Source organism: Myripristis murdjan, chromosome 12, assembly GCF_902150065.1.
Source record: "Myripristis murdjan chromosome 12, fMyrMur1.1, whole genome shotgun sequence".
NCBI lineage: Eukaryota > Metazoa > Chordata > Actinopteri > Holocentriformes > Holocentridae > Myripristis > Myripristis murdjan.
The window spans coordinates 24,613,542-24,633,629 of NC_043991.1; the positions used below are offsets into that span (position 1 = coordinate 24,613,542).

The 20,088-nt window shown below is 42.6% G+C and overlaps 2 protein-coding genes across 3 annotated transcripts; one reads left to right on the top strand and one right to left on the bottom strand.

The window, feature by feature from the left end:
* Positions 1-4,785: 4,785 nt before the first annotated feature.
* On the top strand, positions 4,786-9,314 carry klf4 (Kruppel like factor 4). The gene is made up of 5 exons (XM_030064619.1): positions 4,786-5,086; positions 5,215-5,326; positions 6,138-7,017; positions 7,845-8,015; positions 8,526-9,314. Exons 1-5 carry the CDS (start codon positions 5,082-5,084, stop codon positions 8,699-8,701), a joined length of 1,344 nt encoding a protein of 447 aa, XP_029920479.1. The 5' UTR covers positions 4,786-5,081; the 3' UTR covers positions 8,702-9,314.
* A 2,434-nt stretch (positions 9,315-11,748) lies between these two features.
* rad23b (RAD23 homolog B, nucleotide excision repair protein) lies at positions 11,749-19,967 on the bottom strand. 2 transcript variants are annotated; one of them, XR_003929044.1, is made up of 5 exons: positions 19,836-19,948; positions 17,187-17,299; positions 14,501-14,590; positions 14,218-14,346; positions 11,749-13,578 (listed from the first exon to the last, which is right to left on the bottom strand). XR_003929044.1 is itself a non-coding variant. In XM_030064674.1 (4 exons), the coding sequence occupies exons 1-4, from the start codon at positions 19,840-19,842 to the stop codon at positions 13,568-13,570; spliced, it is 237 nt and encodes a 78-aa protein (XP_029920534.1). In that variant the 5' UTR covers positions 19,843-19,967; the 3' UTR covers positions 11,749-13,567. The 2 variants fall into 2 exon arrangements, 1 of the variants encoding a protein (XP_029920534.1); XM_030064674.1 differs by lacking the exon at positions 17,187-17,299 and having other exon boundaries at positions 19,836-19,967.
* Positions 19,968-20,088: the final 121 nt, after the last annotated feature.

The window sequence follows — 20,088 nt, forward strand, 5'->3', positions numbered from 1 at the left end:
ACAGTACATAAAATATGTATAAACATACAGTTGTACAGGGCTGGTGTTGTTTGTATGCTCATCTGTGTAAGTGTAATATGTTCTGTATGGATGAAAAATGATAATAATCAGTCCAACATTGCAATCTGTGTGTGACGCTTGGTACTGATCTCAGCGTGGTAGTGAGGTTAGCACATATTGCGACACAAACCAGACCAAGTTCCCTGTATGTCAACAAGGTGAGCTCATGGGAAGCCCCTGGTTCTCCCATGTCAGACAGACAGAGAGACATGTTGTGTCTCTCTGGCAAGCCATTCCCGGACCTTTTCTTTTTAGAGGCTTCTAATCCTGGCGGTTCCTTGGCCTGACGTCACAGGGCCCCTCCCCCCTCCCCTTCGTCTGCCGATGTGCTGTACCCACACTCTCATTTCCTCCACTGCTCACGAACACCAATCTCCACTCTGTTTGGCTCCTGACGTCTGAGCATCCGAGTAAAAGACACTACCTTGTCTGAGGCCACAGCTGGCCGGCCCGTTTCACAGGCGAGAGGGTTAAACTTTGGAGAAAGGGATTGTGAGTGTAAATATGTGCTGGTGTGGGTATGAGGCAGCCTACCAAGCTCCCTTTCCTCCCCTCCTTTGCTCTTCCCCACATCCCCATTTGTATTCCTCTGACTCGGCTGCCTGCCCTGCATCATGTGACCAGGAAGTGTGGCTCCCATCCATTTCCCCTCCTGACAGAAAGGAAACATTGTAACAGAGGGGGCCGGCGCAGGGCTCTGTTACGTCGCTGGTTAAAAATAACTGGCATATTTAAGACTGCCGAGGAATCCCAGGACAGGCAGAGGCTGGACAGCCTGCCGCCCGGCAGGAGCTCTCTCCTCCCTCTCAATCTGTTTCTCTCTCTCTCTGTCTCCCACTCTCTCTACGCTTCCTCTTCAAACTCCATTTCGCTTCACTCAAACCCTGCCACACTATCACCCCCACCCTCCAACGGCCCCCCACCCACATTCCCTTACACCGCTGGAAGCCCACCAGCAAACTCTGTGGAGGGATGAAAGCACAACGCTCGCCGGCTGCGTCCCTGCCCGGGCACAGCCCTGTCCGGCTGCAGAGGCTTGGCTGCGGTCCTCTAAACAAACAGCCCCCACAGACTCAGACAGGACCATCCATATGTATCCCACCACAAAGCTGCTCTGTCACACCAGCGCCTGCTGCTTTTGTTATCGCTGCAGAAGCTGTCAGGGAAACAACTGCAGAATTGTGTTGTTGTGAAAATGACCCTAATCAATTTACAGCACCATGATGTGTTAGGCATGTCTCCTCTTACTGATGAATGCCAGTGCTGTGATGACAGGTGTAGTGAACTCTACTTTTAACCTGCTATAAAGACTGTGTTTAGTTATGGCTAGCAGAGTCTTTTAGATTATTATGAGTGAAATGATCTTGTGGACCAGGAGACTTCATGAAAAGGGCACTGGAAGTGTCTTCGTCTTAAAATGACAGGATAAATAAACACTCAGTGCAGTTGTGTAGTTAATCACAATGTAAAATGTGAATGTTCAACATCATCTGAAAGTGCCTGTCTTTACTGGGAGTGTGCACTTGTAATTTGAAAACTAGATCAAATATATGTGGCTGATTATTCCTTTTTGTGATTTTGACTTGCTTGACTATTCCTAGACTACGATTCCTGGTTGTGTGATAACAGACAGTGATGTCAGTTAAAACGAAGAATTTCAATAATCGATATGTTAGACACAAGGAACAGGTTTAAATATGAATGTAAATACTTTTTATATACCGACAGACCTGTACAGGTATTAAAATCTGGCCAAACCATATTATTACGATTATTAGACCGACTGAACCTGCCTTGTGGCCGATGCTGCTCAATGGCAGACAGTTAAAGTCAGTCATACTGAGGTGTAATTTGGTGACAAAACAGACAGAAAAGACACAACAAATAATAACTGTGTTGGGACTAATCCGATGCATTTTAAATTGGAGGCGAGAGAGGCACAGCTTTGAGAATTAAGAAACCTTGACTCAGCTTTCAAGAATTAAGGAAAGAATGAAAGCTATTTTTTAATTACTGCACAGCATCTGGAAGGGAGCGCTGAAAACCTCAATATCTGGAGTTATGATCCACTGGTACTCATATTCAGTTGGACGCTTTCCAGAGGGGAGAGCTTGACTGAGGGACACTGGTGGAAACCATGTCACTCACAAGCAACCCAGGGAGAAAAGCCAAACACTGCGACTTGTGCAACGACTTATTTGTGCGTTTATTCGCAACTATTTGCATAATGTGCAGAATATCGATGTACACCACTGGATTATCAACTGTTCAATCTGACTGGGAATGTATGTATAGCGACTGTTGCGCGAACACAAACAGTTTCATTGCGGGAAACCGGACTGATTCACAGCCAAGGGCAACACCTGAGCTCACCTTCACAACAACAGTTGTTTTAAGATTGAAAAGACAAGTTGCTACCACAGGTTGTCGAAGTGAGTTCTGCGCTTTACGTCACTGATCATGCCATCGTGATATGACAAAAACAACATGAGAGCATAGGACTACAAAGATATCAGGACTCCTGTTCAAGGTAATTAGGGGGGAAAATGTGATGCCTCTGGGGTATGATACCTGTTGATACAATAATATTACCTCAGTACTCCCACATGTGATTTTTGCAGTTATGTCACCAATGTGTTTAACATAAAGCCAATATTGGAAATTGTGATGTAGTTACTATGATTCATTGTGGGCATGGTATCAACACGCTAAATTTACTTCAGGTGAGTGTTGCACCAGAAACATAATCCATACAAGTGGTTGGTGGAAGTTACAATGTCACCATGACTTCATTGTGACGGGGGGACGCACAATGGGGTCATCGTCTTTCCTCTGCCCTTATCTCCATTCAGGCTTTTTCTCTAGCACCGCTCTCACTGTCACTCCTACAAAGCTAACCACCTCAGCTGTCAAAGTGAATCCTTTCTTTTCAGAGCCATTATCTGCCATCATAAAGAATATGACTATGTTGAGAGGAGTTTCCATTGTGTCCCTACCTGCTGCAGGAAGCAGGCCGTCAGAAACAAGAGATTTAGTGCCACAACACAGTCACGTTTGAAACCAGCCTGTAAAACGGTTTCTCTCTCTGTGCAGTTGCAAAGCGAGTGTAAGACAATGCACACGCTGGCACATTGTGTTTTCATACATGTAAGCTTCGGGTGAGCCAGTAATCCACATTATCTAACAGGACTCACTGTCTGTTCAAAAAGTTCTCACGACTTTGTGTTTGCCAAGCGAATTCACATGCCGTCGTCCAATGGGGAACTTTGAATTAAAGTATCAAGAGTGCCAAGATGAGAGGTGTAGGCCTGCTTATTTGAATGTGTCCTGTTGAGGTGAGCAGACGTTTGTTGACATGCCTAACGGACAAGATCCTGATGCAGCAGGATCAGGAGCGAGCACTTTGTTTGCTCTCACACAGAACTCTCAAGCCAGTGCCTCTAATTATGTTCGATAGATTTGTGTGTCAGCCGGCAAGCTCTGAGCAAACACTGGCTGAGCCTGATTCATAATCAACAATGACCACAGAAGAGACAATTCTGAACATTTTAATATTTTTAAGAGGTAGAGAGAATGTTTTTCCCATATAGGATTTAACTATGTTCATGGGACTGTATTCTCTTTCATGGGTCTGAAAGATTTTTTTTTAATTGCTGTGCATGAGCCTTGAAGTATAGTCTAATGAAGATAATTTGTGGAGGCTATGGTGCATTTATTATCATAACCACCTGCCTCAAGGAACCAACATCCATCAGTTTTTTCATAATACAGTTTTTAAGACTTATAATGTTTTTGAGCGCAGTGACCATGCCTATATATCCACATTAAAAAAAAAAAAAAAAAACACTTGTACACAAAAAGTACAAAACATATCCCTCCTATTTTTTTTTTAATCAAGCTGAATACCTAAGGTGAAAATTACTGGCTCATGGGAATTGAGTTTAACAGTTTCAGACGAATGTGTTTGTGGGTGTGTGTGAGTGAGTGTGAGTGAGATAGAGAGTGTGTGTATAGGAGTGACTGAGTCAAACCAAAGGTACAGTATCACCCGTAACCTTACCACAGCGTCTCTGTGCGTGATTTGTAATCATTGTCCAGGAACACCTATCTTAGATCTCTCTTGGATCTTGGAATGTGGAAACAGGTATCGGTGCATTTGTTGGTACGTATGGTCGCATCATCAGACTGCTTTGCACAGGTGTACACCTAGAAGTCCTGGACATCCTGCTGATGTGATTTTTAAAATGTTTTTAGCTTATTATTATTATTATTATTATTATTATTATTATTTTAATTGTTAAAAGTGCAAGATCACAATTGGACTCACTCAAGGTAAGGTATGACGAGTTGGACCACGGCCAACTGATACCAAATTCAATCTACTACATTTGACTGTCTTTAAATAATTAGATGTAAGTCACTTTCATTCCCACGCGAGCCAGCCTGTGGCATTTGAAACCACATTTGACATGAGTAACAGAAGTACTGTTGCTATGAATCCAAACAAACCTCTCTCTCTCTCTCTCTCTCTCTCTCTCTCTGTCTGCCCCCTTCCTCCTCCGCCTCCTCCTCCTCGCGCTCCCCCGCCTCACCCCACCTCCTCCCCTCCCTCCCCTCGCGCTCGCGCTAACTGTTGTTCTTGAAGTGTTGCCGGGCAACGAAGGCGTGTCCAGCTCCGATCATTTAAGCAGGGAAACCCGTCTCACGCGGCTTGTCAGCTCAGTCTCGTTCAGGTTGCCGGTCCCTGCATGGCATCGGGCGCGAGGCAGACCAGGGAATCCCCGCGTGTCGCCTCGCTCCTCCTGATCAATTTGCATCAGCGCTGAAAGCCCGATTCGTCTGGCTCCTTGTACGCGACGCGCCCATCAGCGGCAGCATGGCTCGGACCAAAATATAGCGCACAGCACGGAGCGGTAACTTCAACACCCTGGGATACAAAGCCAAACCCAGCGCAGGTCGCGTCTCCGCTCCCACCGAGGAACACATCCCACCAGAAGGACTCTGCAGACATATTTCCATTGATGAGGTGCGGGACTTCAAACTTTTATTAACTAGAGTTATGTACTTTTTTGTGTGTGACTAGAATGGACTGCGTAGGCTTCTCCTTTGCGGATAACAACCACAAGGACTGACAGTGTGTTTGTTTAATTCCAGGCAGCCACCAAATGACTTCGAGATGGCACTAGGTGGGACGCTTCTGCCATCCATATCCACGTTTGCCAGCGGCCCGACTGACAAGAGTAAATCCATAGGAAGTGCGAATTTAGTGAGTATGATCAGTCTCACTGCGAACTCGGTCCCATGCTCAGATAGCTATGCGCAACACCATTTTAGCGAGGAAAAGATACAGCGTTTATTCCCTGTGTCTTAGTGTGAGTGATTTTGAGGTTGTGTCGCTCTCATGTTTTTTTGGGCACAGTCTGGGCTTCATGTCGCTGATCTGGGGCGTGCACCAGCCCAGATCCTGCGAGGCTGTAGTAGATTTTTTTTTTTTTTCCAGCGTGGAGACGGAGAATGGATAAGCGCACATGGGCTGCCATACAGAGCGAGGGACGCTGCACTCCTTTGCAGCAGCGATGTCAGATCTGATTAATGAAATGTATCAATCAATGGGCTTGCAAAAATCTAATCGTTGCCATCGACTCACAGGGCCACCAGGCAGATCAGCGGTATATTCCCCCGTGCCTATACAGACTGAGTCAAATGCAAGTGTTGCTCATGCCACTCCTTGTGTTTACCATTGCATTTTCTATGTGGGGGAATAAGATTAATCAGCATTCTGCAGCAGCAAGTGTTCTGTGCCAAGGACACTTGCTAAACCAGACTCAGCTTAGCTCACTGACTGAACTGTCACGATACCAGTTTCCATCACACAGATTCAAGGTTCCCCTCTCCTTGAATGCATTCATTCGCAAACATTATGCCATTTTAAAGGTAACTAGTCAAAATAAGCCAAATTTGTTAAAACAGACTCTGACGTGTGGTGAATGTTGTAAGCGTCTTCTGTACAGTAACAACACATATACAAGGAGCCATCCTCCTGTGCAGTTTTTAATGTCTGTGTGTGTTTGCTCTAGAGATGGAAGGAGGAATTGTCCCATCTTAAGAGACCCAGTGTGCCGACCGGAAGCAGTTGCTCCGACCCAGACCATCCCACTGCCACCACCACCACCGCAAACCCCAGCATGTCCAAAAAAGACACGGAGCCAGACCTGGACTTACTGGACTACGATTTCATTCTGTCCAACTCCATGCTCCAACAGCAACAACAGCAACAACAACAACAACAACAGCAGGAGTCCATGGCGTGCAGTTCAGCCCAGGCCCTGTCTCCATCCCCAGGCCCCTATTCTTCGTCGTACACTCTCCCCTCCCCACAGGGCACTTCCAGCGAGCTGCTCTACACCATCCCGGACATCAGTGATGTCTCTCCCTCTGGAGGCTTTGTGGCAGAGCTCATGAGGCCTGAACTGGACCCGGCATACCTCCAACCCACCAGCCTCCATGGCAAGTTTGTGGTCAAGACTACAATGGACATGGGGGACTACAGCCAAAGTGTGAACGTGAGCAAAGCCTGTGTTAATGCTGCCTCGGACCCGACTTCAGCACGTGCCTCGCCGCCATTTGCGTGCCCCAGGATAAAGCAGGAGAACCCCAGTAACTGCACCATCTCGCAGCCCATGGATGTCCAGCTGGCTCGGGTGAACTCCCAGGGACGAGGGAGCCAGCCGCGGCCCGGTCACCTAGACCCTCATGGCTTCCCCGGTGGAGGGCGCCCCATGGCAGGCGGCAGACTATCCTCATCCTCCTCCTTATCCCCAGACCACCCGATGAGCCGGGAGCACCAGGTGCTGGGCCACCCCCACCCTCAGCTCCCCCTACCTCCCCAGGGATACCACCATAGCTCTCCGCAAGGCTACACTTCCTTCCCACAGCCAACTTCCATCCAGTACCAAGGTCAGTGCTGGCATCATTTTGTGTTGCTTTATTGATGGGCCAGTTGGCTATTTCCTGACATGGCAAGCTACTGTAGATATTTAATTGTAAGGTCTTGTAGCTGCTGAATGGGATAATTGACATCAATAAAAACTTTTCCCATTTAATTCAAAGTTGCAAAAAATGGCAAAAATAAGCAGACCAACAAGTGTTGAAAAGTATTTGTCATAGCCTAGGATAGCAAGTCATTTTTTGACTGGATGTAGCATTTAAAGGGAGTTCTTTGGCAGTGGTGAATGCGGTAATTAGTTTTTAATTCAGATTTTTGGTTTTTGACTAAAGTTCCGTCTAAATCGTGAACAAAAGATAGAATTCATAGTGATTCAGTTTACGCTGTTGTTAAACGAAAAGCTTTGCTCAGTGGCATATTTACTGTTTGACACTGGTCCAAGTGGGCAATGCTACTCTTAAGATAGCTGCAAAACTGGTTTTCAAAAAATATATATATATAACATACAAAGATGGCTATGATGCTAATATAATCTGTCATAACTAACATATATTCTGTACAGGACAGTTGCACAGAGTTAAGGACAGAAGAAACCTTACTCCTAAATGATTAGGGATATATCACATTGCTTAACACCAGGCAAAGGATAAGAAGTAATTAAATACTCTCTTTAGTGCCGCAAGAAAATGTGATTTACCATTCAACTGAGCAAAATATTTGTACTCGCTATTGTGTTCTTTGACCGACGGTTATTTTATTGGTTATTTATCTATGCATTTGGTTATATGATCAGGGGAAGTGATGCTGACTGTTGCCTTTTGATTTTTCCACCACACAGAAGCCCTCATGATATCCGGTGGGGACTGCTTGCCGGAGGAACCAAAGCCCAAACGCGGCAGGCGCTCCTGGCCCAGGAAGAGGATCGCCACACACACGTGTGACTATGTTGGCTGTGGGAAAACCTACACTAAGAGCTCCCACCTCAAAGCACATCACCGCACACACACAGGTTTGTAACTGTATGTTAGGTCTTGTTTACAGCGTCCTCCTGTCAGCCCTCGGTTCAAATTAGGTTGTGGAGCAGGTTTAAATTAAATGATGTGACTTGTGCTATGCCCTTAACGGTTGATTCTTTTTTGTTTGTTGTTTGTTTTTGGGTGGGAGGGTGTATTTCATCAATGTATTATGTGTGCAATTCATTTTCAAAGTAACCATCTCCGCGATAGCCAGTGTTGACTACAATAGTGGCTGTTGGTACTACAATAAATTCAAAATCGCTATGAGTCATGAATAGGGGTTGGAGGGGTGGATGGGTGGGGGGTGGGGCTGTTTGGCAGGTGTGATGGAACAGGTTGATACTGATCCCTGCTCAAATACAAACCACAGCCTGTTTAGCCTGCCCTTTAAACACTGGCTGCAGGACAGGATGGACCTCTTTTCTTGTATTGAGGTGGAGGTTGGGCCATTTTAACCTCAGGGCCAACGCTAACTGCTCTGTCTGTGTGTGTCTCCATCAAAGGGGAGAAACCTTACCACTGCGACTGGGAGGGCTGCGGCTGGAAGTTTGCCCGTTCGGACGAGCTCACGCGCCACTACAGGAAGCACACGGGCCACCGGCCCTTCCAGTGTCAGAAATGTGACCGGGCCTTCTCAAGGTCAGACCACCTTGCTCTTCACATGAAGAGACACTTATGAGACTTTATTTGACCAGACTGGATGACGACGGACGAAGGCTACAGAAAGATCCAAAATTTATGTTTCGGCAACCTTGAAACAACGTGTGACTTGCATATTTTAAAACCATGATTTGCCTTCAAGCTGTTGTCAAGCATCAAGACAAGCTGTGCTGTTCACGGCAAAAAGAGCATTATTCCACCAAGAGCCTAGAATTTCTCGAAAGAGTGATCCTGTCTTTTGACGTTCGACAGGGGACTTGACAAGACCTCTCAGTCAGGGTGGTAAACTTCTCTCAAGGGACCAAACTGGAATTTGTCTTATTTAATCGACAAAACTTGGAGGACCAGGTGCCAACAACTTATGACTGGAAATGTATTATTGTCAGGGAAACCAGGAACAACAGACAAACATCTCCCAGAGGCCTTCTACCAGCAATATTCCATTAGTCTCTGTTAACAACTACACACTGTTCAAAATACTGTTTTAAAATAAACAAGTCTATATATATATTTATAGACATATATTTCACCTGCAATGCCATTAATTTCAGGTACAACTTTAATTTATATATTACAGGATGGTGCTCAGTGACTCTGAAGAAGGATTTTAAAGAAAAGGTACCAAAGACCAACTAAAAAAATTACAAAAAGGGTGAAAAATATGAAATAAGTGCCATACGGTTGTGTGTTTCTTGGAAACCTCTCTTCCACAATCTGACTTAAATCAGGTGAACACTTCACTTATCAATGGTGATGGCAATCTTCAATGCACTGCGGTTGCAAAGTGCAATAATTTATATGAGACATTCATATTTTTGTATTAAATAAGTAACTCTGAACAAAGATTTTTTTTTGTTTTGTTTATAGCCAAAATATGTAATATAATCTTGAATTTTGTACATTTGTAAATAAAAATGCTTTGTTAATGTTTTGTATTTTACAGTATGATAGAATAAAATGTATTTGAAACGAGATATGATTGCTATTTTCTATAGTTTAAACCTACATATGGTTCCACAATCACTATGTGCCGTGCAGTGGTCAGTCGTATAATCTGAGATGTATATTCCATATTTATAGTTTTGAATTAAAGCCACCCAGTTATCATTCATCTAAATTTAACTACAACACGGTGGCTTGAGCGTTATTTAGCGTATAGTTAAGCGTGTAGCCTTCTGTGGCTGTGTAATGGATAAGCACTTTTAAATGGCAACAAAAGCTCACAGCAGGCTCATATACAATATCCTCCTGATAATAGTGGGACCGCCACAGGCAAACTAACACAATGTTACTGTTAAAAAGATATTCAAAAATACACTTCTACAATGTCCCGTTTCCATGGGGCTCCCTTTCCACCTGTCAATGGGAAGAATGGGGAGGACAGCCAAGTTACTGGCTGACATTCAATGGTGACACCAAATCCAATTACACCTCTGCGCTTTAGCCGGAGCTCCCAGGTGCACACTTTGAATACACTCTGCAGAGATGCTATAGTGAGATAACGTCTATGATATGATTGTGCCGCATCCCACAATCATCAGTGTGCATCCTTTGGTTCTGTCTGTCCATGTGTCTTTGTACTTTTTGTAGGTACTGACAGCAAAGGGAAGACTTGCACTGCTCAAGATGTCAGTGTGAAATTACACCAACTAACATTTGTATAGATATTTTGTAAATTGAGGTTTATCAAAGTAAATGAAGCAGGCTGGCTGGACACCTGCTGCTCATGACTGTGCGAATGCTCAGTCATGGCTTTAATCTAGACTTTAGAACAATCAAAAATGGAAATCTAAGATTGATAGATAATGTAATTTCAAAACTGATTTAAAAATGGGAGTTGATAATCTCTGAATGATCAGTTATATATTGCCAAACTGAAAATGCCATGTTTTACTATGTAACATTTGCTTTACTAATCAATCAAAGCCATCATGTAAGGATTCCACTTTAGTGCATAAAAGTTATATTAAAAATACCAAAAGACTCAAACAGCATACAAGCTCATATTTTTTCAAGACATACATCTGTATTCATTAACAAAAAGTCACACTACAAAACGTGTGTATTACGACTGTCTTTAATTAAAGTGACATCTTACATACAAAATTAAAAGTTGATATCGGCGCATGATGCTGTGCATTTCAGTCACACACATGTTCAGGTTGGGAAGTGAGGGCTGATAGCTTTCTAACATGTAGTGGTCTATGCTGCCCCCTGTAGGCCTACAATATAATGAGCACACCTCCCACCCCTGGTGATTTCTCACTCATTTCTTTGTGGAGTATCGTGTAGAAACAAGTATGACGTGAATGTGTTTTCATCATGAGAATAACAGTAATAAAATACAAGTGGGAAAAAAAAATAATGACCCTACATTCAAGTTTCTGCACTATATAAAGCAAATAAAATAGGATGGGTATGGCTCCTTTATTTGGAGATGTTTTAAATAGCAGTCACACTAAATAAATCCTAGCAGATACTATGTAAACTTTAACCATGTTATAAGTATTGACGTTATGCCTGTAGAATTTTTCACAACTCCAATCTTAAGAGAATCCTGTTTGTTTACATGCATTCAGATCCGTGTTCACATCTCTGTTTAAGGTCACAGGGGGCTAAGCCAATCCCAGCATGCACTGAGTGGAAGGCAGGGAAACACCTAGACAGCTTGGCAGTCCATGACAGGGTAAACACACAAACAAACACACACACACAGATTGACACCTAAGGGCAATTTAGAGTCACCAGCTGGCCTTGACCTGCAGGTCTGTGGACTGTGGGAGGAAACCCACACAGACACAGGGAGAACATGTAGAAAGACTTCCCAGAAGAGTGGAAGCTGTTCTAGCTGCAAAGGGGGGGACCAACTCCATATTAATGCCTATGGATTTAGAATGGGATGTCATAAAAGCTGCTGTGGGTGTAATGTGAAGGTGGCCCATGTGTAGTGTATGTTTTGGGGTCCCTATGACTTGCCAACTGAGAAAAAAAGTGCATGAATACTGCCACAAACTTCCCAATCTCCTCCACCTACCCTTGTTCATAACCACTTAGTCTTTCTAAATAAACAACATTCATTTCATAATGACTTTGCTCTTAGCTAAAGTATAATAAAGAAATCCATGGCGCATACGTGATTTCTGATGCATAACTAATTTTAATTTTTACTCCCATTTCAAATCGACCGGCTTGTTCTCATACAAAACCAAATAACAATCCAGTATCAGTACAAAAGGTGAATGCTCTATAATATGAAGCCAGGTTTGTGTAATGAGACGTTCTGGAAATCCTTGCCCCTTATACCTGTAAACGGAGAAGAATAGCAAATGGGACATACATTACATCATAGTGTAAAATTTAAAGATTTGGTATTACATTTCTCAGTATAATGGGTACAGTGGGTAAAGGGTAAATGGGTAAAGTATCACACTCTGGCAGGTCATACGCACACAAAATCTTAATCTTAATCTTCTTAAAGCTTCTCTAGACTAGCTGGAATATAATATGCAGAAATAATAAGATCATTTCCAAGAGTGAAACAAAAGTAAAATGTAGTCTAACCAATGTTTATATGTTGTTTGTGCACTGATGCTTTACCAATAATCCACCTACTTCACTCTTACTGTAGCATTTCCTTTCTTGTCCTTTTCTCTCAGCTCACACACTCATTTGTGAGAGGCGCCCTCTGGAGACTCTTTAGCATCAGCAGAAGCAGCCCATTCTGCTCGGTGGGCGGTCACTGTGACCATTCTTTGTTCAAAAATGCAACATCACCATTAAAATCCACTCCTGCACGTTGTACAAACATGAGCACAGGTTTCTCTCTGCAGGAACGTTGTTGAACCTCCTGAGCCTCTGATGCAGGAGGAACTTTTTACCATTTTCCTTGAATAACATTGATCCTACAAACATCAATCTAAGAGTGGCTTGTAGAATGGAAATTTCCCCAGAGACTGATGATGCACACATTGTCTGGCTCTTAGAAAGGGACAGGACTGGGTGCTGAAGTGTACAGAGCATGGTTAGCCTAGTTACAGCAAAAGGTCATTACACTGTTTATTCCCATTTAAAGTGAAAAAGTATTCATCGCCTCAGTCTCCTCCTGTCCAGATGCTTTCTTATAGTTTTAATCATCATAACCACTACTGTAGGCTTGTGTGAGGGTCAAGAATTCCATGCAACACAACAGTGCCCCCATTCATGGGTGGTGGAAATCAGTATTAGACCTATCACGTTTGGGACTGACAGACCTACCGCCAGAGTGATTTAGACTCGCTCAGGGATGGGCAATCATGTTCCATGGAGAGTCTTCAGGCCTTCATTCCAGCCTTTCACTGCAGAAGGTGATTTCACTGATTAGTTGCTCCTGCTAAAGGTTTATTATTCAGTGAAATAATCACCTGCTGCAGTGACAGGCTAGAATGAAAACCTGAAGACTCTTGGCCTTCAATGACACGCTTGCCCATCCCTGTACTAGCAAGTGGTTGCAGATAAAAATGCACCTAATGTTCAGAATACAGACTGAAAATATGATTTATCCATTACAATGACAAATAAACATGTGCGTATACTATATATGGAGCACAAATGTGTGTATATAGTTAAAAGCGTGTATATAAATTAAAAACAGTAGAGTAGAAATGTACACATTCATGTTGGCACAAATACACATATCTGCATTGGACTGACAGGGAAAGCTAGCGACTGTGTCCTGTTCCTCCTCTCCCTCTCTTCAGGTGTGATGTGGAGTGACTTTGTGTGACTTCCAGTGGATGTGGCAGCTGCCATCGGTCCTGCTGGCCCTGCTTCTCCAGGTTCACCTATGCAAACATCCGGCACTGCTCCAAGATTGAAATCAGTGAGCATGTGGATGATGTCCTGGTGGTTATTTATGCCCTGTGGTAGAGAATGAGACAGTTTAGGCCTGACTCACTGCAGGGCCCGGTAGAGGAATGATGCACTGACCAGGAGCCTCATTTATACATCTTTCACAAGAGTCACAAAAGTGAGAAAAACTGTACATGACATGCTTGAGAAAAAAGTTGGGTGCTAATCTCTTGGGTCTAATCTCTTCTATACATGGCAGGGCCCAGGGAAGAAACTGACAGCAGTTTGGCAAGACCTGAATGCTAATTTCAAGTTTACAAGATGTTTATATTCTGTTCAGTGGAGATGTTCTCTTTGGGTGAAGTGAGGTGGCATTTTGATTGGCTAAATGACATGAGCAGTCCTCTGGCTGAAACAATATGAAAAATAAATGAACTTTTTTTTATTATTATTCTTACAATACCACTTAATTTATCATCTAGTATATTTTAGCAAAGTCTGAAATTGCCTCTACGCACATTACTCCCAACTCATCTGCTGCAAAAATAAGTAAAGTGAACTGTGAACTACTGTAAAATGAACTCAATCTCCAACACTTCTACTAGGAAATTGTTTCATCAAGTCCATTTAAGAGGGGTCTTTCACACAGTCACACTTGTTATAACATTCAAATCATTTAAGGGATGTTTCCCAGCGTCAGCACTTCACCTGCAGAAGATTTGGGGTTCTCCCTGCAGATGGTCTGCAGCGGGCCTGGAAACAGGGAGGCACTCTGCTCCATCAGCTGTCTCATCACATGGTGCTCGGGCTGGTTTCTTAGGGAGTTGAGTCGTGTGCCTGAAGGAACGGAAGAAGGATGAGACAGAAAGAGTAAGCAGAGAGAATTAAGTGATAATATAATCAGAAAGGACAGTTGGTTAATATTAGAAATGCAAGTAAGGATTTGCTTATCAAGACTGTGGTAATACAGTATATGACATGGGACACTCACCATCCTCAGCACTTGGTGAGGAGCCAGCGCTAGCAGGGCCGCTCGCACCACCTGTGGGCACAGCTGGCACGCGTCCTGGTCTAGGATGCCCTTAAGAAAGAAATCAAAAGATACATGTCTTTTAAAAGTGCTTCACTGTCAGCCATTTCAGTGGATTGTCCAGTCTTAACTTTTCGATTACTGTAACTACACTTCAGTTTAGAGTTTGCAGGCCCACATCAAGCAAACATGTATTCAATAAATTCCAATCATCATTCATCAAGAGATACAGATTGTTATTGCTTACTGGTGGAAAACATGCACATGCACAGTACTGTACAACTTAGATTTTTTGATGCAAAGCACCTCTATGAGTTGTAGGTGAAACTCATCATGGTGTGCTCCATGTGAACATGCCAGCTTCCCGCTTCTAATGTAGCGAGAGTGGAACAAATCATTTCAAAGGAGTGTGAGCAGCAGCTGTAACTACTGGATATTATTATGGGATGTATCTCAGCTGACACAAGCCTCACTAGTCGCTCCTGTAGGTGTACCTTGATGGTACCCTGACTCACCATAATAAACAGTGAGGCTGCATTTTATTTCAGTTTTGTTTAATGCCATGTTGCACAGGATTGTCCTGCGAAATTTTGCATTTCCTTTGTCCCTCCCTCTGCCTGTGCCGCAGATTCCAGCATGACAAACAGATGGTCCCCTGGTGCTCACTTGCTGTAATTAAAATGTAAAATGTATGTTGCACTTAAATGTGGCTTAATTTATACCAATCTATCTGAAAATTTCACTAATTTAAAGGTCAACATTTATGTTCCATTTGTCTACTTATGGTCACAAACATTTTCAGCCTGGGTTAAAAGGTTACTTCCATAATAGTTTATTAAAATAAATAAATAAATGAAAATAAAATGACATCCAAGAGCTAATTTTTGCACATAAACCCTAGCAAAAGAGAGGTGCAAAATAAGAGTGGTGCCTCCCATCAGTGACAGTGTGTGTCCTTGTTTAACTAATGCATGTTAACAGGGTCCTGACCTGTACAGGCAGTCAAAGCTTTGCACCCTGAGGAATGAGCCCTGCACCAACTCAGTGGTAAAATACTTTGTCCTACAACAATTCTACCAAATTTAAAAATGAATCCAATTAACCACAAGCTAAGGAAAATGTGCAGCTTTCCAGAGACTGGTGCAGTCGATGCCAAGGCCCATCAAAGCTATTCTGGTGGCCAATCACTTCACTAAGACACTGACATCCATCTGTATATAATGATGATAATAATGATGAGGCTAAATACAAGCTACATGACATGTGGTAGTAACTGATATAAGCTAATGAAAGGCATGACCTCCTACTTAGAATTTATACAGACTCCATGTGTTCTCAGAGTTGACATTTTTATTTTTTTACTTGTTTTTTAAAAAATAAGATTTTAAGAATAATCGAGATTTTTTGCCAACAACACTGTAGTTCAGTTTGTTTCTCAGTATTTTGACTACACGAACATCCCAGAGAAATGTACAATGTTCTTTTTTTTTTGTACAAAATTCTAAAATTAATTTGAGTTTCTGCTGTTTAACTCTGCTATGCGTTTGTTCAACATCTGCACATATTCCACTGCTGGGAAAAGCAGTACTGATGAACACACTTGAAACTGACTGACAGATCTGAGTGTGACCAAAGTTTTCCTGTTGCTTTGCCTGCTGTAATGGCATCGTCCTGACTGGTCATGGAACAATTTCCTCACATCTTGCAAAATCTTCACAGCCCTTTTCCTCAGCCCCACCATCATGCCTCTGTGTGAAATGGCAAACTGACAAAATTCAGGAGGGCCCCATGGCAAATGAGACACAGGCTTTTCTGTACACTGTTGTCAAGCGCTTCGTCTCTCAACTCCGTTTGAGTTGTGTGTCTCCAGCATGCATCCCCAGACAGTTTCAGCAAGCCAACACGCTTGCGTTCTTGCTAGGTACCAGGGAGTGAATGGCAGTTTGGTGGCGCGAGAGTGTTGGAAGGGATGAAGGTTGAGTTTGTTTTGCATGCTGTGCACAGTGGAGCACTGTGGGGTAACTGGAACTTGTACTCTCACTAACTATGGCTGTAATTAGGTGGGCCAAAATGAACTGACAACCCAGATTCACACATGGACCAACAAATTTATGGCATGCTAGATTCAGCTCAGACGGTATTCTGTCTAGTTCATATGCTGCTTAAAGGCAACAAGAAATCGTGTTTAAGTTGTAATGATGGTGCAGTTTTTGACAACATACAATGTAAGCCAATACTTTTTTGTCATCCCTCTAAAACCAACCAACCAACAATACGTTTTTACAAAACAGAAGTTAGATTTTCCCAAGAGCTGAACTTGCTTCACCACTTAGTGTTTCCTGTAGCTTCACTGGTTCTGCAAGAAAATAGCAGACCTTTGGCAAACATGGACATCAGTTCTCACACCCTCATGCCATGCTATTAGAGAACCTGTTTGAAAAAAGATCTGCTTCTCTTTACTTCATAGAGATGGAAACTACGTCAGCAGCTGATGTTCAAGCTGCCATTTGGGAAATGGAGGTTGGTGGACGTGTTGTGCTGGGGGCCAAAGTTCCCGATGAGGGCTGGGGAGACATTGTGGTCACTTCAGGCTGCAAAACAATTTTACGAACATAAAAAATATGGTGAGTTTTTTTTTTTTTTTCACCTGTCCATTTCTGAAGCAGTTACGATTGCACACCTTTTCCACCATAACCGCCACGACCTTCTGCTGATTGATTTTGTATTGCTTTGGGGTTGTGTCATTGTTGAGGAATTTACCTAGGAAGAAATGGCAAAATAAATCAATCCTGCTGTCATCACCTGCCAATGTGGCAGCAAGAGCTACTCTGGGATGAGGACGTGTTGAAATATTGATCCTGTTTCACAAGGAAATGAGAAAATGTAAAGCACAATGCACTGCAGTTTGGATAAAGGTATTCAAATTCCTACGCTGTTTGAGTATTACATAATGTATGCATAATCCATGTTCAACAAACTTCTATTGAGTAGCTAGCAGAGCATCAGAAGCAGCTGCTAGGGAGTCCGAATGCCTTGCTCCGAGTTTTTTTTTTTTTAAGATCATTTTAGTGGTCCACTGCACAAGGGCTGTTGAAATTTGGAGAAACAGCCAGGTGACAAGGAACAGCCATTTAAGATGGCTATTTCATGTTATGCTTTATTGTCTGATAAGAGCCCAACCTGTCCCCCACGTCTCCGACTAACACATTTCAGGTTGGAAATGGTTGATTGAATTTTGCAGCAGCTGAAGCTCACCCCACTGTAGCTGGTATCATTTCATAAGAGGGAGGTTGTGAGGACGGTTAAAACAGGTGATCAACAAGTCTAGCACTGTAACACACCAGCATATACATGTATACAAGTTTTTTGAATATAAGTTTTTGTCCACTGATTGGAAAACTGTGCCGCCCCTTTGCATATTCATGTTTTCATGTCTCTGCTTGTGGAAATAAGAGCACAGCACTTCACTCAGAAGCTTGAGTGCTGTAACATAAGTACAGTAAGGATTAATGAGATGTGCGCTGCTGATGAACAACAAGAGGACATATCCCTGAAATGGTGAGTTTGGCTGGATGGTGGCTCTTGATGAAAAGGTCATGGGGTCACCAGAATCAATAGGGTTCTGCCTCTAGATCTCATGAATGTGCACAGCAACTACAGGATGTCTTGCACTACTTAGGAGAACACACCCACACTGGTAAGGTCATGAAAAGTTAGGGGGTCAGGGAAAATTGAGGTGGAGGGTTTGCAGTGAGCAGGGAGACCAGGCCACTTTGAAAAGGTTCAAATAAATTGTATTTGAGTTCATAACCAGGATCTGCAGCGGCAGTCTGGTCATATCTTTAATATCTTCAGCACATTGTTTTGGGGTTAGCTATAATTAAAGGAAAACTTATCCTAATGACCAAGAAACCGTGCAAAACAAAGTGATGGAAACCTCGTTCACTTTGTAGGCACATCATTAAATTACAGCTGAATGGACAGCTGACATCACCAGTGTGATTCATCTTGTTTACTTTATGATTTTTGTTACTTACTTTATGTTTGCTATTTTATTTTGTTTGCTTGTTTGCTTACTTTAGCGGACTACATGACTTTTGTAATTGCTATTAGTGCTTACTGAGGTGAGATTCCTTCTATAGGCCTATAGGAGCTTTTTTAACTCTCACCTGCATATCTTTCCTTTCTGTTGTTGTTACATAAATACATAAAAAATAAGCCCTTAACAGCCATTTGAAGATCAAAAGTATTTTTGTATAGACTGCTGCCTGCTGAAGTGCCTCTGTTGGACAAGGTTTTTTTCAAGTAAGCATAGATCCTGTGTTAGGTAGGATATCCTAAAATACTTGGGAATCCCACAAAACTTGTCCTGTGGACAATAAAGCCCAATCTCACACACTGCAGAGCTTGTGTGTAAATATTAATTTTACTGTTACAATTTTACTTTCCCACTGAGAAATACATAGTGAAGTCCCTGAATTGTTGCTTGCATAACCATCTTCTGTTCACTATCAAATTCTTTGGTTGTTGTGAGTGTTTGAGGAAACCTACAAGGGACAGATGGGAGCTTCCCAATATTCCCAATATTAGCCTGTATTCAGTGTTGTGTACTCACTCATAATTACATCTACACCTGTGTAACATCTTCTGCCCTAGAAATACCTTGTTCTGACTTGCACCGTAAGTATAGAAGACAATCTCACATATATAGGTTATTTCCACCTCTACTGCGTGGGGTAAAGAAAACAAAGTAGAGGTTTTGGTGATGGAGCAGTAATGAAAAGTGGTAATGAGAGGAGCTGTCGGCATGACGCTGCCCTGGCAGCCTGTGTGAAACCAGAGTCACTCTGAGGAGCCATGTGTGAACACTCTGCCTGCTACAGACGCTGTCTCTGTAGCAAGCAGAGTTATTATAATTTTGTATTTTTCAGTAGTTTTCTTCTTTCTTTTTTTTCCTTTTTGTTTTCAGTTCAGGTTAGTTTCAGTTAGTTTCCAGAGTGGGTTTTGTTTGTTTTTATTGTTTAAAAATTATTATTTTTATTTTCATTCATTTCATTTTCATTTTTTTTAATTAAAATGGCGGTATTTGTTAGGGGCAGGATTGAAGAAGATTTTTATTTTATTTCAATAAAATAAAATGTTTTTTTTTTCACACCTGCAATTACTTTAAAATATTACGTGAAATAATGTTACTTTGTTTCGGGAAAACCAACTATCTTGAGTGTGTATACTGTCTGAGAAAAAAAAAAAAAAAAGAAAATAAAACAGCACTTAACTTGCCTCAATTTGCCCGCACCTGACATGTCGACATGTTGACGTCACCTAATTGACTTCCTGTCCTGTTCAGATGATTCGCCTCACCGGGACTGTAGCGTCAGACGACGTCATGTCTCCAAGTTTAGGTTTTTCAGTCACTTCATTTTAAAAGTGCAGCAGGAAACCCCGCTCCACTTCTTTGGCCAAACTCATGGTTTCATCTCTCATCGCCTCCTTTGCGCTAATGTCACTTTTAAACGTCTGCTGTCGCTCTGCTGTGTCGACGCTATCAG

Bases quoted from the DNA above. Each gene is read 5' to 3' on its own strand.
- rad23b (XM_030064674.1), bottom strand. The intron at 14,347-14,500 runs GTGAGTGTCCCA...CCGTTCCTTCAG, and splicing joins CTCACCAAGTGCTGAGGATG to GCACACGACTCAACTCCCTA.
- klf4 (XM_030064619.1), top strand. The intron at 5,327-6,137 runs GTGAGTATGATC...TGTTTGCTCTAG, and splicing joins CCATAGGAAGTGCGAATTTA to AGATGGAAGGAGGAATTGTC. The intron at 7,018-7,844 runs GTCAGTGCTGGC...TCCACCACACAG, and splicing joins AACTTCCATCCAGTACCAAG to AAGCCCTCATGATATCCGGT.